This window comes from Protopterus annectens, chromosome 12.part0, assembly GCF_019279795.1.
Source record: "Protopterus annectens isolate FY-2018-M chromosome 12.part0, PAN1.0, whole genome shotgun sequence".
In the NCBI taxonomy this organism is placed as follows: Eukaryota; Metazoa; Chordata; order Ceratodontiformes; family Protopteridae; genus Protopterus; species Protopterus annectens.
In genome coordinates this window covers 783,959,579-783,981,109 of record NC_056746.1, presented here as the reverse complement: position 1 = coordinate 783,981,109, position 21,531 = coordinate 783,959,579, and the positions used below count along the sequence as shown (strand labels likewise).

At 39.8% G+C, this 21,531-nt stretch overlaps 1 protein-coding gene across 1 annotated transcript in view; it reads left to right on the top strand.

The window, feature by feature from the left end:
• CAPN15 (calpain 15) overlaps positions 1 to 21,531 on the top strand; it is a 1,742,089-nt gene that overhangs the window by 1,626,361 nt on the left and 94,197 nt on the right. The window contains exon 13 of the mRNA XM_044088958.1: positions 12,820 to 12,998. Within this exon, the coding sequence (XP_043944893.1) occupies positions 12,820 to 12,998 (179 nt within the window). The remainder of the gene's footprint in view (positions 1 to 12,819; positions 12,999 to 21,531) is intronic.

The following is a 21,531-nucleotide window of genomic DNA, read 5'->3' as shown; positions in this document are numbered from 1 at the left end:
CCCAGGCAGACATATACTGAATCCCCTTAGAATGACACCAGAAGCTTAGCCAATTGTTGAAGTCAATCATTTTGTCGTTGTACTGTGGTATCATTCTGGGTGATGGCAGGATGTTACTCAGGGCTAGGGTCATACCTGCCTGGGCTACAAGATCGGAGAGCTCCTCCATGTCTCTTTTCAGGTAGTCCAGGGAGGGACGTCTCAGGTCATTCACACAAACATGGACAATGACAGAGTCATATTTGTACTTGCTGTGGAGTGACCTGAGTGTGTACGTTATGTGGCGGATCCTGGCAGCTGACAGTAACTTTCTCCTTGTTTAGCCTGGTGAGTGGAACATCAGTGTGTCTGACTAGAGAGTCACCTATGACTAGAGTGTTGGGTACATTGTTATGCCTTATGGGCTGTGGTTGAGTGGCACACTGAGTTCGTGGGCTATGTGTCATTTCGGTTGTGTTGGGGGTGGAGGTTGCATGCGTGTTTGCTTTTGGAGGTCTCTGTTGCTTGAGCAGATTTTTATTGAGAGCCTCTGAGAATGTAGGTATGTGTTTTGTGTTGCTGTGTTTGTGTTTTGGTGGTGTAGGTTTTGAGGGACTATATGATGAGTGTGGTGTGGTGCAAGTGTTTACCTTCTCCTCTTGACTTTCTAGTCCAGTCTTGGGTAAAGAGAGCTTTGCTTCCAGTTTGGCTATACAAGTGCATCTCTCACAGGTTGTAGTGTTGGGTGGTAGAAGGAGATGGCTGTCTGTGTACATGTGGCAATTGCTGCATTGCCCCAAGATGCCCAGATTCATCTGGTAGACAGGAGAAAACACTGGGAGTTGACCCTTAGACATGCCTGGATAGGTGCTTATTTATTAAGTACTAAAAAGTGAGACAAGTGAGGAAAGTTGAGTGCTGTAGTAATTTGTAGCTTATTTAGTGCTTACGAGTTCTGAACAAGTGCTGAGCTCAAAGAAACAGATTTGAGTGCTAAAACTATAAAAACTTGCTAGTTCTAAGGGAAAATTTAAAGAGCAGACTTTAGGGAATAGTTTAACCCTAGCTAAGCGGTGATGCATAAAGTGTATTTATTTTTTTAATATAACAGTAGCAAATAAGAAAACTGATTTAAACAAATTAAAAAATAAGAAGCCAAAAACTGAAACCCATTCCAGCAATCTTTGATCAGACAAGTTCTAACTGCACACTCCTGCCACTAGGATGTGGGGGAACCTTCTCCCAAAAAAGATGGTCTGGATTAGTGCTCAAGTTATGCAAACAAAGATAGAGTCAGCAGGTCTGAATTTAGTCTATGCTACAGCAAACAAAGGTGTACCAGTTTCAGAAAGAAACAGTTCAAATAAGCAGGCACAGTAAGCATTTAACCAGAAACTCACAGCTCAGAAGGGCAGACTCTACCCTCTCCTCCCACAAAAGTTTAGACCACACTTTCTTGATGTAAAATAACTGGCCTGAAGCCCAAGTGCTTAAACCAGAAATAATACACTTTTAGAATAACAAACACTTAAGCCTTCAATCAGCAACTCCCAACTTAGAAGGATGTAAGCTACCTGTCCTGCCACAACAGTGCAGACCACAAACCTTAATGTAAAACAACTGGTCTGAAGCTCAAGTGCTTCAACCAAAGGCTTAGAATAACAGTTACAATTTAATCAGGCTACTAACAAGCACTAATAAATGCAGCAGAATAAATGCAGTAAAGTAGGAGGAAACACAAATACAGTAAAAGCAGATGAATAAAGTGCAATTTTTTTATATATAACAATAGAAAACGAGCAAACTGATTTAAACAAATTACCCAATTAACCAGTAAAAAAGCTCAAAATTGAGCCCTGTTCCAGCAGTCTTCAATCAGACAAGGTCTACAAACAAAGCTAGATTCAGCAGGTCTGAATTTAGTGTATGCTACAGCAAACAAGGCGTACCAATTTCAGAAAGAAACAGATCAAATAAGCAGGCACAATAAGCCTTAAACCAGAAACTCCCAGCTCGGAAGGGAAGGCTCTACCCTGTCCTCCCACAAGAGTGCAGACCACAACTTCTTAATGTAAAATAACCGGCCTGAAGCCCAAGTGCTTAAACCAGAACTAATACACTTTTAGAATAAGCAGACACTGAGCCTTCAATTAGCAATTCCCAATTTAGAAGGATATAAGCTATCTGTCCTGCCACAAAAGTGCAGACCACAAACCTTCTTAATGTAAAACAACTGGTCTGAAGCCCAAGTGTTTAAACTGAAAAGCTTAGAATAACAGTTACAATTTAATCAGGCTACTACCAATTTTTAAGAAGAGGCAAAAGCAAAATAAAGTGCAATTTTTTTTTTCTTTCTTTTTTTTTTTTTTTTTTTTTTAGTAAAAGTGCAAGGAGAGAGGAAGGAGGAGCAAAAGAAAAATTCAAGGTTAAGAATCTAAGTGGATTGGCCTTCTCAAATCGGCCTAGATGAGTCCATTTCATTGGAGGCCCAGGGAGAAAAGCTTCACATACATTAAGATATCACACACAGTGCAGAGTATTTATATAGTCGCAGTGCATGGAAAACAGTTTGAGCACAACAGTGCAGATTATTTACATACATAGTAGGAGCATAGCAGTGCAAATTATTTACATTCATAATACACACCTGTATTTAAAAGTAATGATAAAGCACTACCTATATCATGCTGCACCCCAAGAGCTTATAGACCATTCTTCTGACAATCAGCATCAACCTGCTGATGCTTATTGTATTGCACTTCAGGTGTTGTCAGGCTATTTTGTAGTTGAGATGTCAGGGTGAATAAAGTGGTCTTTCTTCTTTCAGTTATGATTTGTTCTTTTCATTATTTGTATAGCTGCTAAGCTACTCCTTCCTTGCGATAGAGGTTGCAGAAGTGCCAGATTCCATGTAACAGGTTTGTAAGGATAATGTGTCTGTTGCTATATAGCACCTTGATGGTTTTCCAGGAGAAGATGGGCACCTTTTGGCACATTACTGTCTGGAGTCCACCCAGGATAATTTTTACCCGATTCACTTTGGACAGATTTCACTTCTGTGATAGAAGTGTACAGAATAAGAACATCACTACTCCACACATTCTAAAGCAAAATGGCTTTTTATTTCTGGTAGGGAGGTCTCCCACTACATTCTCTTCTCCGTAAACTGCTCCACCAAGAAGTTTCCTCTCCACTTGCCACATGAATCTTGGCCTCTACCCTAAATTATAACCTAAGGAGCAACTCCACTAAGGTCCATTGCAGGGACAGCAGCTTCTCAGCCGTTGCAACTAGACTCTAGCAATTTCTTCATGTATAAGGGAAATCTCCACCTAACTCATATTTTGACCACAGCTCAAACAATTTCTCCTCATACAAAATACTTGCAAGTGCTGCAGCACAGGACATATAATTTAACTACATGTATCTCTTCATTTGGGCACACGATCATCACTGCACATTTAATACGTTTTCCTAACTGATGGGATAACTCATATATGTATATAATAGGAATGCCTCCTAAGTCTGCTCCTACTTTATCTCAAACATTATAATCCATCTCTTTACATTGTCTCCTACTATTAACTCTTACCAGTTATTCTCAGATTCTAAGTTTATGCTTCTGAACATATTGTTAACTTCAACACTGTTTAGTTATGGCAAATGTTAAATTCTAAACTTGTGCCTATGTATGTAGTATGCCTTCACCATTAATGTGTGATGTGGTGTTTGTTGTTGTTGTAAAGTGCATCCCTGCTGAGACTGCAAAGGAACAATATTTGATAAATACTCTATCCTGGATAGCAAAATAAATAAGTAAGCAAACCAACAAACATTATTTTGTTCCTTGATCTGGTGGCATTGTCAGTACACTCCTGGATAGTGATGTTGGTTTGGACAATCGCATTTCTTGTAGGTCCAGACTGTCACCACAAACTGAGAGACATTCTATTGTACTATCTCAGAGCATTGCCTTTACTGGGAAAGAATGGGATGCTCTTCCTTTTAGGTTGCTTATGTCAAAAGAGATAGAAAGGAAGACACAAGATTGACAAACTTTGTGAGGATACAGAAGCCAATAGAAGCATGGACCTTCTGCACTTTGAGTTTCAGTTACTGTGTTTATGGTGATGGACAGTGAATGCCATTGACCACTCTTTTTGATAATGTCAGATTCAAGTCACTAGATGGGGGAGTGATGCATGGTCTCCACCAATCTTTGCATGGTTCATCTTTCCCTGTAGCTGTACACATTTTAGTTTTTAATAATGGCTGTCCTTGCTAAAGAAGTTCCCAGGACAAATGTTTCACACAAACCAGTTAGAGGAATGGGTGATAGTACTTGCCTTGCAGGCTGTAGAGATGTAGTCGAGTCCAAAGCCCCTTCTGTTCCAGAAAGACAACCAGACCATGTAGTGGTACTTGGAAAAAATGTAACATTCCATCATACTCCATCAGTAGTTTAACTATTGCTACTGTCTTACAGGTGCTCATATTATGGGGTAAGTAGCTGTCATGGGGGATTCACCATTCACATTTCTGGTCCAAAATGGAGCTGAGGATAAAGACATGTTGTGATCATTTTTTAAGAAGTGAGGTAGCCCAGCAAGTTACCAATTTCACAACACAAGAAAATGTAGACCTCTTGCTTTTCCTCTCATTGTAGAAGCACAACGAGGAGGTGATGCTGGATGCATTTCTTGTTCAGTAACAGGAAAGATTCTTATATGGCTTTCCACCTTTCTTCTGATTCTGTGCCTCCCAGTTGAATTTAGTTAAGTTAAACCAGATTTTTTTCCTTCATGTTGTCAGGTTCTTGACCTTTCAGGGCTTAAACCCAGTAGAAGCCAAGGAACTAAGTCTTGGCTGGGAGAAAGCTTGCTGTATCTCATAGTGTGGCTGCTTCATAAGATATTCTGCTTTCACTGGATCTAACAACAGAAGTGTTAGAAGGAGCTTCTAGAAAGACTCCCACTCACAGTAAATAGTCTGCTAAATGTAAGGAGTCATCCTGTATTGCATCAGTAAGTTAATTTGCATGTAATTCTGACCTGTCACTGGTACCTCTTTGACAACAGGGCATAGTTATTCTGTGGTCGGGGGCAAATCTGTACATTACAATCTTGTGTGGGGTAGAAGTATGACCCAGCCCAGCACTGGCTGGTTAACCAGTTCCTTAAAGGGGTTCTGTACACCCCTCTCATCTTTTTTTTTTTTTATCTCCTTGGAACTTGGACGACTTGATCGACAAATATGCTCATCCTCAGTTTGAAGTGGCTATTTCAGTGCCTCTGACATTTGGTCTTTGGATGATAAAGTTGGTTGCCGTCACCTCTGCTTAGGCTGTTCCAGGCTGCATAACTGATCTCTGTTGAACACTATTTGGTAATATTCATCAGCATCTCTTCCCATTTTGCAGCTGGTTATGATGCTGTGCCAACTGTTACCGGCTCTCTCAATTCAGCATCACTTTCCTATTTTCTTTAACAGTCATTCCTGACTATTACAGATCCTCTCTCATACAATCCTTCCATCTATTGGCTGAATGGCTTTGTCTCCTCTTGCCTTCTTCTTGCCTGTCTCCAAAGTCTGCTTTACAAAATGGCCTTCTGCTTTCCTGCACATGTGACGGAACCACTGTAATCTGTTCTCCTTGACCTCTGCAGTTAGGGCTAGTTTGACTTCCAGTCTGATGTCATTTTTTCTTTATAATATTTATAGGGTACATCCTACTGCTCATCTCAGGCACTTCATCTGCATCACCCAAGCTTTTTCAACCGCTAATACTTCACTTTCTAGGTTTCTCTGCCATGTAGAAACACTGGTCACACCACTGTTTCTTACTCCTTACTTTTTAGTTTTCTTTGTCATTCTTTTGTTAATCAGTACTCCTGACATTTTGTACTAGTTGGCAGCAGCACCTCTGATTTTAGCTTTGACATCTTCATTCAGAATTCCCTTCTCTTCAGCTACACACCTTAGATATTTCAGCTTAACCTCTTCCACTGTTTTACTTATGTCTCAGGTTTTAGCTTCTCCTGTTAGTTTCAGCTGTTTTCAGGATATAAAATTAATGAATATCAAATAAATTAAATGGCCATAAACTATCTGCCCACACACAAATTGGTTCAGCAATACCTATATTTATGGCAACAATGATAAAATGAAGTACGTAGAAGTATGGCTTAAAGGGGGGATTCTGGTGTGGCAGTTAAGGATATTTGTGAAGAGACTAAATAAAAGATAATAAAATAACTGAGAAATTGGAAGCTCTTACTTATGGACAGCAAGATACAAGCAGTGAAAATGTTTTTAGTCCCATTAATTTTATACACCGGTCAGTTTAGATATATTTTTATCAACCAGAGGAATGGTTGTGGATAGCAATTAATAGAGTTGAAGGGTTTTACCTGGGAGGGGAAGAGTTGAGGAGTCAAGTGGGATAAGTTAATCCTTCCAATAGAAAAAGGTGGTTTGGGATTACCTGATTTGAAGGGGTGTTTCACAGCTATACAGTTAAGGCTCCTATACATAGCAGATGCAGAAAGCTATAATTCAAAACAGAAAGGGATGTTGATGAAATGGGAACATTCAAGAAAAAAGGAGAAACTGGGATTTTGGATGCAGATCCTTATGGAGAATAACAGTAACTATACAGAATATTATATTCATAAAGTAGGAGCAAGTATTATAAGCACTGAGCCATCATGGGAGTGGAGAAAGGAGATTCTGTCGGTAGGGATGACTGCAATTTGTGGTACAGATAATAGGAAAGAGGAGGCTGGGATTTAATGGAGAAAACTGACAAAGGAACCAAGATATTGGGAGCCAATAATTAGAAAGGGAAAGGTAATAGAATGGGAAGAGGCCTTGACTACATTAGGATTGCAGGCTAGAGATTGCCTTCCCTGCCAAGGATTGATATAGTATAGGCAAAGAGAGAGGAATAGGGGGATCTTAAATGAAAGACCAGCACTGGTAGAGTTTATCTAGAGCAGAAGCTGCTGTTAAAAAAGGGATATAACATATCTTTTTAATGTAATATATATATTTTTGTTTAATATGAGTAGGGCTTATAAAAGGTTTACTATCAAAATGTGGAAAATGAAAACAATTTCCCACTTTATCAAATTTGTTATCCGAATTTGGTAATACAGAATTACCAAAATGTTGGAAATGGTACCCACGGAATCGACATTTAAACACAGGAAGTTCCAGTGTCGAAATTCTGTGTTACCAGTAATGTTTTTGTAGGGGGCAAGCCCCCCCCTGCACCCCCCACACCCCCCCTGCATATGATATATTCAACTCCAAGATCACATACAGTGAGGAAAAGGTTAAATTTCCCAATCCCCACTGTAGTGCAATCTCTTATCAGAACGTCAATCCCATATGAGCGAATGCACACAACCATTCGCTAATGAGGATTCGCACATTTCTGGATCGGCATTACGGAAACTGGAAAACACACATTCGACTATCCCAGTTACACATAAGTGTCTTCCACATTTTGATAGTAAACCCATATAAAATATTACATGATAACTATAGAAATCAATTAGATGAGTTTAGAAAGGATTGGAAAGAGAGGCCAGATAAGCAATTCACAAAAAAACAATGGGAGGACATATGTACAGGTCCCAAATATGCAATAAAGTCCAGAAGATTTAGAATTTTTGCTTGGCAGTGTATATAGGTATTTTTATACTCCAAGCAGACTACACAAAGAATTTTTCCTCAGGTAGATTACAGATGTTGGAAGTATGATAGGGAAAAAAGAGGTACTTGGGAACATTCTTTTGAGAGTGTAATAAGTTGGCAGTTTTTTAAAAATTCCCTGAAAATGTCTCTGTCAAAATTACTGGGTAAGCAAATTAGTGTAACTAAGGAAATAATTTTTTTGGGCTGTGATAGAGAATTGGAATTGTCTAGACATAGTAAGGCCTTGCTGAGTTTAATTCTGGTGGCTGCCAAAAAAAGCAATTACTAAAAAATGAAAATCGGTCTAAACCAACCATAGTAATAGTAGTGAATAAAGTAACGGAGATAAAAGAACTGGATGGTAGGATCTTTAGAAAAGGGTAGGAGCAAATTACATAGAAAAAAAATGGGAATTGTGGGAACAGTCTGTGCAGAATAATGTTTTGGAGGAGGAATGAGATTTAAGGGAAGGCAGGAACTGAATGAGCTGTGAAATGTTTGACAATGACTGTATAGAAGATTATATGGTATATATAATGCTTGCAACAAAAATATGTCAATATGGTTTGTTTTCATTTGTATACATGTTTGATTACTTAATGTAATAAAGATGTTTGTTTAAAAATAAATAGCTTTGTCTGATTCCCCCATTTGCTGCCATGACCACTGTATTGGCTGTACTCCATTTCTACTCATGTGCTTTCAGCTTTCTATCATTTGATGAAGTTCCTGTTAAGAGTCTGCTTCTAGTGCCATATTGTCTGCATACAACAGATTTGTTTGTGTGTCACTGCTGACTTGTTCACTGGTGTAGTCTTGCCACTATGAACAGTGTGGGGTCAGAGCTGAGCAGTGATGCACATCCACTCCTGCTGAGAACTCCTCTGCAAGTCCAAACACTTTTCATACTTTTGTCAGTGGGGCCTTGTACATTCCTGCAGTAATTATTTCAGTGTTTCTGGGACCTTATCTCATGCTTTCTCCATGTCTAGGAATGCCCAGTTGGGCACTCTTCCTCATGTTTCGTTTCTTCTACATTGTCCTTCTTACAACAAACATTCTGTCTGTTGTACTGCATCCTGATGTAAATCTGAACTACTCATGCCCTAGCTTACTTTCTGCTGCTCTGTAGAATTGTTTAGCAGTCACCCTGTTCATCACTTTCATTCAGTGTGATGGGTTTGATAGCACTTTACTGCCTGGAGTTGTAAATTTCTCCTTTGTTCTTGTACACTGGCACTAGGATGCTTATTATCCAGTGATCTGGAGTACACTTGCCTCTCTGTACTGCATTCAGTACTTTTAGGAGACTTTTCTCTTCCATTGCAGTCAAAATCTTGATTATATTTTCTATGACTTCATGTAAGCCTGATGTTTTGTTTGCCTTCATTCTTCTTGGTGCACTTTGTACTAGGCTGTCCATGCATCTTCAGAGGAGTTTTGTTCTTTCAGAAGTTTCTTGGAGTACTCTACCCATCTGCCCTTGATGTCCTCAAAAACTGATGAGCATGTTGTTACTGTCATTCCTTATGAATGGAGCTCCATTATTACACTCCAGAAATGAGTGTTACAGCAAAGTTCATATGCAAAATTCTCATTATAACAACATTCAGCTATTACATCCTCTCTTATTATTCTTCTTTTGGCTTTTTCCCAGTTAGGGGTCGCCTGTCTGCTCATTATTGGCAGTGGAGTTTTACAGTGCCGAGTTGCCAGCCCGGTGCCTAACCTTCCACAGAAGGCACACACATACACACACACACACACACACACACACACACACACACACACACACACACACACACACACACGCCTAGGACCAATTTTGTGTGTCCAATCTACCTACAGCATGTCTTTGGGATGTGGGAGGAAACTGGAGCACCCGGAGGAAACCCACGCGACCACAGGGAGGACATGCAGACTCCACACAGGAGGCAACCCAGCTAAGGATCAAACCGGAGAACCTCTTGCTGTGAGGCGGCAATGCTAACCGCTGCACCAACATGACCGCCCTATCCCATCCTCTCTCATAAACTTTAAAACATTCCATTAGACTATCCCATACTGGGTACAAAGAAGTGTGGGCACAACACTTTGGGAACCAGGAAGAGAGCACTTTGTGACTTAAAAAAAGGAACAGGCAGGGATGCAACACTGACCTTGAGCGTCTAGCACTAAAAACTCTTGATAATATGAGGTGCTAACTTAACTGGACTCACCTTATGCTGAAAAGTATTACGATCGGATTAAAGTGGGTCACAGTACATAGGTCTATCAAAGTGAAATTTGATTCACGTTGTGACATTCGTATATAGGGTAGGTTTAGATAAGATGCGTTTTAGATTTGCTTTTTGTGTGTAGCGAGATGTAGATAAGTGAGGTATAAATTAATATACAACTGTATATATTTAATATTCACACAGACACACACGCACGCAGAGAGAGAGTGTGTGTGTGTGTGTGTGTGTGTGTGTGTGTGTGTGTGTGTGTGTGTGTGTGTGTGATATTTGCACTGACACAGCCTTACATAAAAATATATAGAGGTGTGTAATGTGTGTATAATAGTTATGTTTATATATGTATCTATAAAATGTGTGTGTACAAACTAAATACAGATCATAAAAGGAAGTAAACAGTTTACTTTTGCGATCTGTTAACCAAAACCTTATCATGCATTCAGACACAATTTATCTGAATATTGCTAGTGTTGCAGAAAGGTTTTTCTAAGGTATGGTGTACTTTTAAGGTTAGCAATGATTAGTAGGTTGATGCAGAGGGGCTTTACTCCCACTGCACCACCTTGCATGCTAACCCTAACCCTATACCTTACCTTGGAAAACACTACATCTATATAAAACATTTAGACACGTACCACACACTGCAGTAGACACACACAACACTAAATCTATCCCCTTTCATACCCTTATTTTAACCCTAATCTGAAAAAGTAGTATCACCAGCAATTATCAAATGACAATCATCCATTATAATCAGTGATGTATGTAAATTTATGTAGTGTAGGCTAGGATTTCTAGGATTAGATGAAATATGTATTAGGTCACTTTTTTAGTCTTGTTAGATAAAATAAGCCTTAAACTAAATGTTATCCATATGTGTTTATGTATACATATATAAGATACATATAGAGATGCAACATAGTTGTGGTGGTGATGAGATGTAGTGTGTCAAAAATCATGGGAGTTGTGGCAATAAAAGAATAGGGTGGGTAGTTAGAGTTCGGAAACTACACCTTACCTTCGAAAAACGTTCTGTAACACTAGCAGTATGAAATGGTTAGTTTAACTAACATTTTTTTTTTTTTTTTGTTTTATACTATTGTATATTGTTGTATTATTTTATTATGAAGTAGTTAGCGGAGCTTTTCTCCTCGGGCCTCCACTGAAAATGGACATGTATCCAGCTGGACTAGCCCGGTTAACAAATGTAAAATAAAAATAAATAAATAAATAAACTTGGATTGGACAGAAGTTCAGAGTGTGAGAAGTCTGATATACTGTAATTCTGTAGGATTTTGTATGGTTTCAGTGAAGGAGGCCTTGACAGAGGAAATTTGTCAAGCTGTTAGAGGAAGGAAAAATATTATAAGGGAATATTCTCTCTGGAATTTTACCTGGAGGCTTGCATTTAATAATTTGCATATAAAGAGTTAAATTTAGTAAAAACAGACTACGGAAAGCTGATGGACTGAGGAGAAGGGAAAACTGAAAGACATAGTGTATGTGTTTCTGTGATATAGTAAATGTAAGTAAGAACTCTGTTGAGTCAGAGTTGCAGATAAAAGATTAAGTAATACTGAACAGGATTTCTAATGTGTTATATGAAAGGGTCGGGTGGGGACTCATGATCAACAGATTTAACTTGTAGCATTTTTATTGAAAACGTGACAAGATAGTTTTAATGCAGCACGAGGCAGTAAAAAGTAGAAAAATTAAATAATGTTAAAGGAATTTTAAAATTATATATGTAACTTAAAGTGAGGTTGGGTTAGAGGATTTTTTTTTTAGAGTATTGCAAAATATTTGTGTTTAAAATTTCCAGTAGTTATTTTAAAAAGATTTGATAAATAAAAGGGAAGTGCAGTGCGAAAGAGTTTTGATTATTTTTTCCTGTTTTTTTTAATGATGATATTTTAATACTTTTATGTTTATTTAAGCTTGTTGCTGATCTTTTGCTCTGGTTCTCTTCGCTTGTTTATTACTGGTACCTGGTGTGGGAATAGGATTTAAAGCCTTTTTATCTTCCTCACTTCAAAGATGAGTGTGCAGTCTGTGCAGGACAACACATGAATGTCTGCATGTTTGTCCTACTGTGTAGTCTCTATTTTTGTTTTGATTAAAGAGGGAAGGATATAAAATAGAAGTGCTAAAGAAAATGCTAATACTATTGATCCACCTTTGGAGACAACTACTGTTATTTGTTTTGGGTATGTACTGCTAACGGAGAAAATAAACATTAAAGGACATTGCCACCTGGAAACTGAAGTTCATGTATTTTATACGGTATTAATGCTTCTGTATCATTTTAGGTTGTTAGTATTATTTTATAATTTGTTTTACCTAAAATAGGTCCTAAAGGGGACTGCCATACTGGCACATTTTTGGTTTTCAGTATAATGTTTCTTCCAAATTGCACTGTATGCTCCTATAATATGACAAGACCATGACATCATAATTTCAGATGATTTGTCTCTTAATTCTTAGTGCCAGTATTTTTAATGACTGGTTTCTTGGACTCTCTGGAGACAGTGTTCTTGCTTCTTTAGCACCTATTCAGTGTGATTTTCTAGCAGTGTGGTGGCAGAATTATTTTGTTCTTTGCTTAAATTCAGGGCAGAGTGACCATTTTCCCATTATACCCATGTACCACGGGGCGAGACCAGTGTGTTGGTTATTAACAAATGCACATAGTAATGTGGACTAGTTTGTTGGCTGTGATGCATGTTTCTAAGCAGTAGCAACTGTGAAAAATTGTGAATTCATGATCCGTCTTACTGAACATGTACTGCCATACTGCCATTGTGGTTTCAGTGCTGTATGAAGGAACTCATTTTTTTAGAGTCCTGGTACAGCAATTGATCAGAATCAGATTGATGCCTAAATGTCTGCTGTCTATTTACAGGGTCGTGAGGGAATGACCTGCTACTACCTAACCCATGGCTGGGCTGGGCTGATCGTTGTTGTAGAAAACCGCCACCCTAAGTTCTTCCTCCATGTACAGTGTGACTGCACAGACAGCTTTAATGTGGTCTCAACAAGAAGTAGTTTGAAGACATCAGATAGCATATCCCCTCTGCACAGGTAAGTTGAAGGTGACAGAGGTGCTAGTATTGCACATCATATGTTTATTATGCTTTCATTCATGTGTGTGTGTGTGTGTGTGTGTGTGTGTGTAAGAGAGAGATGAAAGTAGCAAAGAGTTTACCTCTCCATTTGCAAAGTGGTTAAATATTATGCTTTCCATATCTGACATATAGAAACTAAAATATCCAAAATACAAAAAGCTAGTCTGTTACACTTAAGGCATAGCTGGGGTTGTGGGGCAAGATCTGAACGCTGTCAAGTGAGTTATGACTTTAGGGGAGGCATGTTTTCTAGAAGTGTATGTAAGAGATTCATTTAGATATGAAGCACCATAAAATCCCTAAAAAATACTTTGTGCAGTATTAGAAATCTGTTGTCATGGTGGCACTGAAAATAGGGATGCACAATGCCAAACTCTGCACTCTTGTGTGATGCAAGCTCAAGAATAAGTTTAATTTGTTAGGGATTGGAAGGATATTGAGTTGATATTAAGCAGCTGTTCATAGGAGTGCTGGTTTCCATTACTGCTAGTGATTAGGACAGTTTGAATGTAGATGTTTTCAGTTTCTTGAATGAAGAAAAGGTCTGAGTGCAGTTCCATACATGAACCTTGGCCGTGTCTTTCAGTGCCTTCTGAAGTAAGGATTGTGCATGAAGTAGACATTCCAGAGATTAGACATTAATTTTCCTTTTCATTTTAGTAATATCTTTGAAAAATCTGAACACGTCAGATGACCTGAAAGTCCAGTTGAGGGGGGGGGGGGGTCAAAGGCCAGATAGTTGAAGATGTTGTGAAGTTGCAGTCCAGAAAACATTTGATGGGGAGGGGTGGGGGTGGAGTCACAGGCCATCCTCCAGTTTGGATGGGCAGCTTCCCTGGTTTCCACTGCAGAACCCTTATACCCAGTGTGCTAGAGAGCTTAGCAGGCCATGTCACTTCACTCCTTCCACTTTGACTGGCTCCTCTATTGCTGGAGCAGCTAATTTTACTCCAATTTGCCTTGGTCACAGTCAGGGTTCCATCCCTCTGCACCATGGAGCCAGACACCTTTCTTTTGTGAAACTTGCAAAAGGTGCTACTTTACTCACAAAAAAGTACCCTTTTCCCACCTTTGGTTAATCTCTGTTTTTACCTTTGCTTGCTGTTGTCCCCTTTCCTATTTACCTACCTGTCCTATTACTTGTCTGTTTATATGCTGAACAGGGTTGCCACTGAGCTGTGTCCCCACATTCATCTTTCTCTTAGCTGTTTTGCTCACCTGTGCATTCCTTCTTGTACCAACTAGCTGCAGCTGTACATGTGAGTTTACATTGACTTGGACACACTAGCTTGTCTTAGCTGTGATGTCCATCATTTTGTTCAAGCATTTTACTGTAGCTCTGCTTCTGCTGTTAAGCAGCATGCTCCTCCTTATCATGTTTTCACTGCATTTTTAATTATGCAGCCCTTTGCTTGGTATGCAGGTACTATTCAGTACATAATACATACCTGATTAGCTCTGCAGTGCTTCTCACAATGATTTGTATATTAATACTGTACAGGTGTACTGTACTTGTCACTGCTGACTTGTTCACTGGTGTAGTCTTGCCACTATGAACAGTATGGGGTCAGAGCTGAGCAGTGATGCACATCCACTCCTGTTGAGAACTCTGCGAGTCCAAACACTTTTCATACTTTTGTCAGTGGGGCCTTGTACATTCCTGCAGTAATTATTTCAGTGTTTCTGGGACCTTATCTCATGCTTTCTCCATGTCTAGGAATGCCCAGTTGGGCACTCTTCCTCATGTTTCGTTTCTTCTACATTGTCCATCTTACAACAAACATTCTGTCTGTTGTACTGCATCCTGATGTAAATCTGAACTACTCATGCCCTAGCTTACTTTCTGCTGCTCTGTAGAATTGTTTAGCAGTCACCCTGTTCATCACTTTCATTCAGTGTGACGGGTTTGATAGCACTTTACTGCCTGGAGTTGTAAATTTCTCCTTTGTTCTTGTACACTGGCACTAGGATGCTTATTATCCAGTGATCTGGAGTACACTTGCTTCTCTGTACTGCATTCAGTACTTTTAGGAGACTTTTCTCTTGCATTGCAGTCAAAATCTTGATTATATTTTGTATGACTTCATGTAAGCCTGATGTTTTGTTTGCCTTCATTCTTCTTGGTGCACTTTGTACTAGGCTGTCCATGCATCTTCAGAGGAATTTTGTTCTTTCAGAAGTTTCTTGGAGTACTCTACCCATCTGCCCTTGATGTCCTCAAAAACTGATGAGCATGTGGTTACTGTCATTCCTTATGAATGGAGCTCCATTAATACACTCCAGAAATGAGTGTTACAGCAAAGTGTGTGATATTAAGGTCTAGTATGTTACCACCTAGCAGATCTAAAATGCAGTGGTTTCCTAAGATGTATTTATTTGAACTTAACAGGATAAAGAACTGGTAAGTTCTGACCAATTTTGCTGTCAGCCCAGTGTTAAAGAAAAATCACCGTTGCCAAGAATTCTCAGGTGTAAACAATGAAGTACAATGACACAAAGTGATATTATACAAAGGATAACATCGAATTTTAACATATGAAGTTACAGATCCAAGAAATTATACATAATGTACAAAATTCTTGCATTCCAAGTCCATCAACTTATTTTAGCATTATTTAAGAAAGTGATTGGGTGATAATTTTTTGAAAGGGGTTTACTATTGTTTATTTGAACGGAAAAACATTTTCCGTTCCAATAAACGAATAGTAATACCGAAGGTAAAAAAAACTAACGTTGATAATGTCGAACCAAATACTGGACGCATTTGACTCGACATTGTTGTCCAAACCACCACGTGATAGCCATATAGGAGCTGATGTAAATCAAACTCCTATACGGCTATCACGTTTTTGCGCCCCCCTACTTATATATTCTAACTCCAAGATCGCACTACAGTGGGGATGTGGATGAATTTCCACTCCCCACTGTACCGTGATCTCTGTGCAGATAGTCGACTTACACTTATGTAAATGCAGTTGTGCATTTGCAGAAGTGGAATCGACTATGTGGTGCAAAACTGTTTCTGCGTTCGACATTGTGATTTTTGGCACATTGCAGCCGACAGAATGTCGTTTGCAAACAATAGTAAATCTTTGAAAGGTTTACCCATCTTTTCTGTTTCAGACTTGAATAACTGTCATAGTTTTCCAAGTATTGGATACCTCTTCAGTGGTGATGAATGTAAAAAGACAAAGCTAAGGAAAATCAAGGTCCATTGCCATGTGCTTATGTCATCATCAGCCCTCCCCTTTTCTACATGGAGTCAGGGTATTGTGTTAACTGTTGCCATCTCTCCCGGTTCAGTGCCAGACTCCTGCCTTCTTCAACACTCATGCCTGACTGTTGCAGATCTTTTTTCACACAATCCATCACCCTCTTTGCTGGACATCCACTCTCCCTCTTGTCTTCTTCCTGTCTATCCTGAATCTTCCTCACCAGATTGTCTTCTGCTTTTATGCACGTGTTCAAGCCACAGTAATCTGTTCTCTTTGATCTTTTCTGCAGTTGGAGCTACTTCGGCTTCTGCTCTTATGTCCTCATTTCTTCATCTGTCCCACGGTGTGCATTCTGCCACCCTTTTCAGGCACTTCATTTCCATCACATCTAGCTACTTCAACTGTTCTGCCTTTACTCCCCAGGTTTCTGTACCATACAGTAGTACTGGTCGCACCACTGTCTTGTACACCTTACTTTTAAGCTTCTTTGGCATTCTTCTGTCATAGCTACACCTGGCACTCTATGCTAGTTGGCTGCAGCCCATCCAAGTTTAGCTTTGACCTCTTCATTCAGACTTCCCTTCTCATCAACCACCCTTCTGTCTCAATTCTCAGCTTCTTCTGATTTCCCCAATTTGTCTTATCTGTTATTAGTTTCATCCCATGTGCCTTCAGTTTTGCATTCCATTCTCCTTATCCTTTGCTGAAGTTCTTGCTCAGTGTCTGCCTGTAATGCCACATCGTCTGCAAAGAAAAACTTTTTTGATCTGTCCCCTGTGACCTGTTTGCTAATGTAGTCCATCACCAGTATGAACAGCAGTGGGCTTAGAGCTGAACCCTGGTGTACACCCACTACCACTGAGAACCCCTCTGTGAGGCTGAACACTGTTTGTACTTGAGTCACTGGGTCCTTGTACATAGCCTGCACTAATTCTACCAATGTTTCTGGGACTTCAAACCACTGCAGTACTGCCCAGATCAACTTTCTTGGGACTTTGTCATATGCTTTCTGCAAGTCTAGGAATGCCCAGTTGGACTCTCTCCTCATCTCTGCAGTGAGACAGATACTTGAGAACAAGCTAAACATTGGGTCAGTTGTGCTGCATCCTGATCTGAACCCAAACTGGTTATCTCCTATCTTACATTCTACTACTCTGTATATCTGTTGATCAGTTACCCTCTCCAGAATTTTCATGCATTGTGATAGGAGTCTGATGCATCTGTACTGCCCACAGTTGTGGATGCCCCCTTTGTTCTTATACACTGGTACAAGTATGCTTATTCTCCATTCATCTGGGATACACCTTTCTCTCCACACTGCTATGAGCACCCTCAGGAGCCATTTCTCCCCTATCTCACTCAGCATCCTTATCATATCTGCTGTGGCCTCATCTGAGCCTGCTGCTTTCTCTGACTTCATTTTCCTTAATTGCTGTTCTTTCTTCATCTAGGGTGGGCTTCTCTTCATCTCTCATCGTAGTCTGTTTCTGGGGCAGTACAGCTTATGTGGGGTTTTCTTCATTCAGAAGCTGCTGGAAATACTCCATCTGCCTTTGTTGTCCTGTGGAATGGTGAGCAAGTTGCTGCTGGCATCCCTTATGAAGGGTGTTGGACTATCTTCATTTTCTTTCTGTCTTTGCCTTACAACCTGATGTAGTTTCTTTGTGCCACTTACTGAGTCAGTTTCCAGAAGTTGGTAAAGTGCCTCTAATGCCCTTTTCTTTGCTATGTCAACTTCTTTCTTGGTTTCTTTGTTAGCCAACCAGTAGTTCTTCATAGCCTGGTTGGTCTTTTCTATCTTCCACTTCTTCCTGCACTCCTCCTTTCTTTTGATGACTTCCTGGACTTCTACATTCCACCACCAGCTTTCCTTGTGTACCTTATTTCCATACCTGGCTTGGCCACATATCTTTTGTGTAGTCCTTACTCATGTTGATTTTAGGTGGTGCCATTCTTGTTCAACTCCACCTATTTCCTCCTCTTCTTGGGGTGCTAGAGCCCTGAGTAATTCATTGGACTATTGTACTTTCTCTCCAGTCAACTTCCAGTCCTCAGCCTGATCTCTTTTGACCTTAGAGCCTTCTCTGACCACTGCTTGCAGCTGATTGCGGCAACTAGTGATTTATGCCGTGGGCCAACTGTTTCACTGGGGATGACTTCGCAATCATTGATTCTACCCTAGTTACCTTTTCCTTAGTAGGAGGAAGTCTGCCTGAGTTACATGTTGGCTACTCTTGTATGTGATCGTGTGACTGTCTTTCTGAACCATGTGTTGGCTACTATCAAGCCATTTGCCAGACAGAGGTCTAGGATGGCCTCTCCTTTATTCTTGTTGCCCCAACCATGTGGACCCAGGCAGTCCTCATATCCCATTCTGTCTGTCCCGATATGTGCATTCAAGTCACCCATTATCAACACCAATTCATGTTGTCCTGCCTTATCCAGTAGGTCCTGCATGTGCTGTCTGAATGCACTCTTTTCCTCACTATCACAACCTTGCTGTGGGGCATAGGCTGATATTATAAATACTGCCCTATCATTACATGGAGTCTGATTGCCATGAGTCTGTCATTAATTCTGATGATATCCATCACTGCCTTCTGAAGCCTCTCTTACCACAATTCTTGCACCATTTCTAGCCTCTCCCCCTCCTGAGTAGTAGAGTCTAATGTATTATATTGCTAATGTAGTCCACATTCTTATATCTTTATTCTAAATTCTAAGGGCCAACTGAAGCAAGACTTGATGAGAAAGGGTAGAATTCTGGGTGTGTCCCTAACAAAGACAGACTAGGTCATGGATGTTCAGATAATGGCATACTTATCCAGCAGTGCTCATGCCACTGTGTGCTTTGGAGTAGGGAGAGAGGCTAAGAATATTGAGCTGATGGCATGAGATTTTAGGAGAGTGGCTTATGCTGAGTTGGACAAGAGCGTTAAGAGTGAGTCATACAACTGGGAGAAAAGTGATGATATAAACTGGATATGGAACTGGGCTGTGGACAGAAGTTTGAGAAAGAAGCATGAAGAGAAAGCCAGTATGGATTTTGTGATTACAATAAAAGATGAAGCATACAAAACGCAGCTATGTGGAAAAAGCACAACGCAGCAGGCTTTTAGAAAGACAATAAATGTGGTGAGGCCAGCAAAGACAAATGCTAAAAGGAAGATAACTGTGGTTAGGAATAGGAAACAAGGACATCTTTAGAAATATGGCAGAAAAAAAGGACAGACTTGGAGGGGAGGTCATGAAAGATAAGAAAAAAAAAATAGAAAAAAAATCTCTCTTTGCTTTGCCCTTTGTGAAGGAAACCAAGGGGCAAGTGAATGTGATGTTAGCAGAGAGAGAGAGAAAGCAGAGGATGGGATAACTGTGGACAGACACCAGGAATGACACTGAGGAAGTAGGGGAGGGAACTGGTAGTCATTAAGGACCATAAAGCACATGGACCAGAGATGCCATTGCATTGTTCTCAGGATTAAGGTCTGTATATAGGCAGATCCCCCTGATGAAGATGTTTAGAAAATTACTGGCCATTGTGAAGTGCTGAGGAATGGACTTGGAGAGCAGCAAGTGTGGTATCTTTTGAATGTTGAGAGAGGGGCACTGGGGAATGATAAATTGAGTAGCAGTGGTAGTGAAAGTCATGGAGAGAATCATGAGAGGACAGCTGGTTGGTTACTTTATTTATTTATTATTTATTTATTGACATTTCTTAACCGGGTTTGTCCAACTGGGTTTGTGGCCCATTTTCAGTGGCGACCCGAGGAGAAAAGCTCCAGTAGTACATTTTAAACAAGTACAATTTTAAACAATATTGATATAATAGCAGTTATAGCAAAAAGATTCACATATGTTGGGTTACATGCAAAAAGTTAAAGTTGCATTAAAAAGAAGCTAAGTAACAATTTTACATTAATTTGGTTCAATAGGTCAACAATAAAATTTTTTTGTTTGTATAAAATTATGCAAATGCATAGTAGACACATTGGAGAGAGGTGTAATGAGGTACTAAGTATGGTCCTTTTGAGGGTACATAAAGGGAAGGAAGACTAGGTAGGGTCATGGCAAGGGCAGGTTCTGGAATTGAGAAAATAAGCTGTTAGTTCATTTTTAGTGTGTGAGATGTGGAAGATTGAACGTAAGTCAAGGGGAAGTTTGTTCCAAGCATGGGCAAGGGAGTGTTTGTAGAGTAGTTTGCCTACTGACCTTTTTGGGTGGTAGACATCAAGTAATTGTTGGTTAGAAGTAAGGAGTGTCCGGGATACTTTTTTCAAGGACAGTCTAGGATAGTAACCAGCATGGATTCATTGCCAGAAGAAGCCATCAGTTTTGTGACCTGGTTACAGGACAGCATAATGGAAGTGGAGTATCTGTGCCTGTAGAATTATTTTTATTTATTTTTTTTTTATATATATATAACATTAGGACCTCTCTTGTTTGAACAGAGTGTTATAGAATAGGAATTCATAGGAATTCACTTCATATTAGTCATGTATAGTAAGGGGCTAGAGCCATTAAGTTTAACTTCCCCACTGAAATGTATAAATGTTGGGGTTTAACCCCCCCCCCATTTTAGGTAAACCGTACTCACTGAATTAGTGACCCGTGAAAGAGAGATGGGAGGATGCATAAATGGTAGTTCGTTGCAGTGTTCATAATAAAACAAGCCAGGCCAGAATGAAATAAATGGCATAGGCAGTTCATCAAGTCAGATTCAGCATAAGACAGAAGCCTCATTCCTTGACTTTTAGCCCAGACTGAACAATGCTTCCACTAGACTAGATATGATTTCCTGGTTGTATGCATCTTAGCCTATTTTGACTTTATGGAACACTACTTAACACAGAACCTTTGTTAGGAACTGTAACTAGATCATCTTGTTGCACCAATTAAGAGACAACTTATTGGTGTAAACGACCTTGCTGACCTGCTGTATCATGAGGGTTTGGAATGTTATCACTGAGATAAGAGGAAGACATATGCCCATAAAGATGGGCATCTAATTATGTCTTCTCACTCTGTGCCTGAAACATATTAGCATCTGCAAATCCTTTTCATAGGCCAATACTAGGCTGTTGATCCAGAAGACCATTAGTTAAGCTAACCACAATAGTTCCCATTGTCACGACTAATGACCTAGTTACGATCCCTTTTGCTTAGAGTTGTAATGATGATGTACATACATTCAGGTCATGTGGGGGGTACAGGGTGGTCTTGCCCTCAAGCAAACAAATCATTTTGATTTGTGCTGTTATAGTGAATGGTACAGAC